Source organism: Sebastes umbrosus, chromosome 19 (assembly GCF_015220745.1).
Source record: "Sebastes umbrosus isolate fSebUmb1 chromosome 19, fSebUmb1.pri, whole genome shotgun sequence".
Lineage (NCBI taxonomy): Eukaryota > Metazoa > Chordata > Actinopteri > Perciformes > Sebastidae > Sebastes > Sebastes umbrosus.
The window spans coordinates 2,876,821-2,882,197 of NC_051287.1; the positions used below are offsets into that span (position 1 = coordinate 2,876,821).

The 5,377-nt window shown below is 37.2% G+C and overlaps 1 protein-coding gene across 1 annotated transcript; it reads left to right on the top strand.

Moving 5' to 3' along the window:
* Nucleotides 1–611: 611 nt before the first annotated feature.
* On the top strand, nucleotides 612–5,177 carry LOC119478483 (cyclin-dependent kinase 2-associated protein 1). Its single transcript, XM_037753267.1, has 4 exons — nucleotides 612–899; nucleotides 2,980–3,080; nucleotides 4,046–4,172; nucleotides 4,623–5,177. The coding sequence occupies exons 1-4, from the start codon at nucleotides 833–835 to the stop codon at nucleotides 4,688–4,690; spliced, it is 363 nt and encodes a 120-aa protein (XP_037609195.1). The 5' UTR covers nucleotides 612–832; the 3' UTR covers nucleotides 4,691–5,177.
* Nucleotides 5,178–5,377: the final 200 nt, after the last annotated feature.

Consider the following 5,377-nt stretch of genomic DNA (forward strand, 5'->3'; position numbering starts at 1 on the left):
AAGAAGAGCGGATACACACCTCCAAAATAAGAGTGGATTAACTTTAAAATCTACTTAATTCATGTAAATAATAGACTAATATATAGAGGAAACAATGGATGCGCCTCCACAGACAAAGACAGGTATCAAACATCTCTCTTTTTTAAGTGGAAAAGCATTAAATCATGTTAAATTCAACTTTAAATTTGAAAATACACGAAGTTCGTTATTTAACGGTTAAAAAAATTCAAAAATGTGAAGGAAAAACTACTTTTTAAACATCAACTCTTTTAAAAAGACAAAAACAGGTATCAAACATTTCTCTTTTTTAAGTGGAAAAGTGTTTAAACATAAACCATTCATTCATGTTAAATTCAACTTTATATTGAAAATACACACAATGAAGTACATCATTTACGGTTAAAAAAATTCAAATACGAGGTTCCTTATTTAACGGTTAAAAAAATTCAAATGCGAAGTCAGTTATTTAACGGTTAAAAAAATTCAAAACTGTGGTTTAAAAAAAAAACAAATTCAAAAATATGAAGGAAAAACTACTTTTTAAACATCAACTCTTTTAAAAAGTGTACATTAAAGTGGCCGTCCCGGTGGATGAGGAGTAAACGTGTGTTAAACCGGGTTAAACCGGGTTAAAACCGCCGTTTTTATCGTCTAAATCACGTTTAATGTGTCTCTTTCTTGATAACCCGCAATGGCTGTTAGCCGTGTTAGAAAGCATAGTGGGTGTCAATATAAAGTGACGGCCATATTTGCCGGTGCCGCTGTTGTAAACAAAAAGTGAGAGACAGACGCTTCACTGAATTTCGGGTCATTTTTATTTCTTTAATTTACAATGTCTCTGGGAATGTCTTATAAACCCAATGTCCATCAGCACATTCCGGGAACTTCTGGGAACCAGGGTAAGGAAGAAAAACGGCGAAAAAATCAAAGTATCCGTCCGTTAAATCGAGTGTTAAATTCGGGGTCTACCTGGAGAGAAAGACCGTGTCTGTAGTTTTTTGGTCCAGTTATATATATAGGGTCAGATCCTGGGAGCTAGGCTAATTCATATCCGCCATTATTACTAATGTACAAAAAAAGAGCGCCATCCGCGAGCGCTGGAGAACGACGGTTGGGATGTTTTAAAAACGGCCGTTACGGTGATTCTCTTCGTCGTCCCGGAGGTCCCGGTCTCCGTCGCCCGGTGTCGGGTTAGCCGTTAACAGCGGTGACAAAAAAAATGTGTATCACTTGGTGTGTCTTCTTCTTGAGCCAGCCTGCTGCCTTGTTCCGTTTCCTCCATGATGCTCCTCGGTCGGGAGCTGCTGATTGATCTGCCTCGGGTCGGTTTTGTGACTCTAAGAGGACATCTGGCGGCCGAGGAGCAACACTGCAGCCCGAACAAAGCAGCAGGGGAGCGGCGAGGCTGGACGAGGAACACCCGCCGAGAGAACCAGGGCAGGAACCATTTACTCTAGTAAAAGTAGCAGTTCTTTTATTTAAATAGAGCTTACACTGTTACATGTAAAAGTAAGTATTAACATCCTTTATTCAAGTAAAAGTTGCTGTTACAAGTAAAAGTACTCACTATATGTGGTAGAATTAAGTATTAACTCTACCACTATTTAAATTTACACTGTTACATGTAATAGTAAGTATTAACATCCTTTATTCAAGTAAAAGTAACAGTATCACAAGTAAAACTTACTTTAAGTAAATGTAAAAGTACTCACTATCAGTGGTGGAATTAAGTTTTAACATCTAAGTAAATTTAACATTTAACATATTTAAGTAAAAATAGCTGTTAGAAGTAAAGCTCCTGTATTCAAAATGTAAAAGTACTAAAAATACTATGTAGTAGTACAACAGCTGCAGTACTACTATTTAAACATAGCCTATGTTGTTACATGTAAAAGTAAGTATTAATGTCCGTTACTCTAGTTAGAGTTGTAGTACTACTATTTAAATATACGCTGTCACATGTAAAAGTAAATATTAACATCCTTTATTCAAGTAAAAGCAGCAGTACTACTATTTAAATATACGCTGTCACATGTAAAAGTAAATATTAACATCCTTTATTCAAGTAAAAGCAGCAGGACTACTATTTAAATATACGCTGTCACATGTAAAAGTAAATATTAACATCCTTTATTCAAGTAAAAGCAGCAGGACTACTATTTAAATATACGCTGTCACATGTAAATATATGCTGTCACATGTAAAAGTAAATATTAACATCCTTTATTCAAGTAAAAGCAGCAGTACTACTATTTAAATATACGCTGTCACATGTAAATATATGCTGTCACATGTAAAAGTAAGTATTAACATCCTTTATTCAAGTAAAAGCAGCAGGACTACTATTTAAATATACGCTGTTACATATAAAAGTAAATATTAACATCCTTTATTGAAGTTAAAGTAAAAGTAGAACTAGAAAGTAGAAGACAAATTTAAAAACTCAATTAAAGTACAAGTATCTCACAATTGTACTTCAGTAGTACAGTACTTGACTGAATGTACTTCACCCAGTATTTATAATGGGAATTTGAGGGGAGTTTAATCTACAGTTAAAACATTTTACTTAGGATGCTTCCAGTTGTTTTGGACCGAATCGGCATTCATTTTCGTTTTTAGGCCAACAAAATAAATAAATAAATTACAGCTGCGATGATTAATCAACTCTTTGATTGAAGGGAATTTAATCTGCATCTATTGTGATAATAAATTAATCATTTGAGGCATTTATCAAGTAAAAGTCTGAGCATGCTTGTGCGATTTGGTGTTTTTTACTCTTGTATTGTAAATTGAATATCTTTGGGTTTTGGGCTGTTAGTCGGATGAAACAAGACAGACCTCGGGTTCTGAGGAGTTGTAAACATTTTTTATTCACTTTTTTCTGAAATTCTGCAACAAAAAAACACTGACATACTGTAGATTTGACTCATTTGTGCTGTAAATCTTCACTTCTTCTGTCAACTTGTAATTTCTGAACAGTTGGAAGCCTCCAGTCTCCCTCGGCGGCTAACCTGGCCACGTTGCAGTCCTACAGGCCGCTTCTGAGCGACTTTGGACCTCCATCTCTGGGATTCTCACAGGTTAGCTGCTATTAAACTGATAATCTGAATCCTTCTTCCTATTTAATGGATGTATTGTCCCTCCATAAAGTAGGTAGGTACTTGCCAGAGACAGAAAAAAAAGATTATGGTCAGTCGAAGAACAGGAGATATTATACAACTGTTTTCATAGGTTGAGTAGTAGTACCCCACATGACTGGTAATTAGGGCTGTCAATCGATTAAAATAGTTAATCGCAACTAATTGCAAATTAATTGCACATTTTTATCTGTTCAAAATGTACCTTAAGGGGAGATTTGTCAGGTATTTAATATTCAAATATGCTTGCTTTATGCAAATGTATGTATATATTTATTATTGGAAATCAATTAACAACACAGAACAATGACAGATGTTGTCCAGAAACCCTCACAGGTACTGCATTTAGCATAAAACAATATGCTCCAATCATAACATGGCAAACTGCAGCCCAACAGACAACAACAGCTGTCAGTGTGTCAGTGTGCTGACTTGACTATGACCTGCCCCAAACTGCATGTGATTATCATAAAGTGGGCATGTCTGTAAAGGAGAGACTCGTGGGTACCCATAGAACCCATTTACATTCACATATCTGAAGGTCAGAGGTCAAGGGACCGCTTTGAAAATAGCCATGATAGTTTTTCCTCGCCAAAATTGAATGTAGGTTTGGAGCGTTATTTAGCCATGAGCACGCTACAACCTAAAAATAGCAAGTTGCGTTAACGCGTCAAAGGAATTAGTTGCGTTTAAACAAAGTTGCGTTAACGCGTTATTATTCTGTTAACTTTGACACCTCTACTAGTAAACTGATCTGGATGTAAACTGCAACTTGACTTGTTACAACTGCGAGGCTTGTATATTTAGTTTCTCACTGCAATATTCTCTGGATTAAATGTGACTTCCTCAAAAACCGATGTGAAATGTGCTGAACCTGGCTTATCTTGTTGTGTTTGCTCTACCGTCAGGGCTCCACCGGCAGCCAAGTGCCTCAGAACAAATATGCAGAGCTGCTGGCCATCATCGAAGAGCTGGGGAAGGAGATCAGGCCCACGTATGCTGGAAGTAAGAGTGCAATGGAGAGACTGAAAAGAGGTAACCTTGATATGCAACTAAGTACATTTACTCAAGTACTGAACTTGAATTTCCCTCGGGATCAATAAAGTTACTATCTATCTACCTATCTTGCCACATGTCATTTACTGTTTTAGTTACTTCACAGACTAGTTTTTCATCCCCTTCCTGTCCAGTGAAAACCAGGTATCTCCAGATGTGTTGATGTTTGTGATGAACTGAAGGATCAGGTGTTCCTTTATGGAGTACAGTGTAGTATTCGTACTCTTGCTTAAAGGTACAGTGTGTAGGATTTGGGGAAATCTAGTGGTGTGGTTGCAGATTGCAACCAACTGAGTACCCCTCTGCTCACTCCTCCCTTTCCAAGACTGTGATACTTCTTCCACCGCTGGATATGCAGAATAATTCCAGTGTAAAACATGCAGTATAGTAAAGTTTGTTAATCTTTATTGTGTTTGTCTCTCTTTAAAGGAATAATCCACGCCAGAGGGTTGGTGCGTGAATGCTTGGCTGAGACGGAGAGAAACGCCAGGTCCTAGCTACGAACACACATTCCTCCCTGCAAGAAGAACTAACAGTGAACGTCTCATGAAAACAAAAAAAAAACTTGCATGGCATTTCCGTCGAGAAGAGGAAGTAAATGAACAAAGGATGGGAAAAGCAAGCTCCTAGAGAGAGAGAGAGAGAGAATACAATAAGAGAATTCATGACTCCTGAGGCTTCTGGAGGATCATTTAAATCATGTGTGGGTTACTGGAATTCATATGAAAGGATATCATGGGTTTTTAACGCCCCACTTTTGGGATCTTAGTTTTGACTTCATTTAAAACATTGGTTTGTGCATGCGAACGGGCCCGGGGGTTAATAGTAGACAGTGCATGGCTTGTACAGGGGTAGATGGACAGGACTTGTTTTTGATAGTATTTTGGTCTGTTTTTCAGACCCTTATAACACACATGATGAGTGAGTGAGGGGCAGAGACGTGCCAAATGCATCGGTTCATTCGTGTTGAGGTTGGTTTTGGTATAAAAAAAAGGAAAATGCTGTTACTTGCATCTTTGTATGTATTTATTACTCAGTGTAATAAATTGTATTTTCAATATAGTTGTCATCGTATGATTTAGTGCATTTTAAGACATCCAGTTTTGATGAGAGGGGTAAAATAAAAACCCTGCTTGTATGTGAAAATAAGAAGAAAGCTGCAGGGATTGTTCTCTTTTCTCTGC

Excerpts from the sequence above, each read along its gene's own strand:
- LOC119478483 (XM_037753267.1), top strand. The coding sequence starts at position 833 with ATGTCTCTGGGAATGTCTTATAAACCCAATGTCCATCAGCACATTCCG. Across the intron at positions 900-2,979 it reads GGGAACTTCTGGGAACCAGG|TTGGAAGCCTCCAGTCTCCC; the intron begins GTAAGGAAGAAA and ends ATTTCTGAACAG. Across the intron at positions 4,173-4,622 it reads AATGGAGAGACTGAAAAGAG|GAATAATCCACGCCAGAGGG; the intron begins GTAACCTTGATA and ends CTCTCTTTAAAG.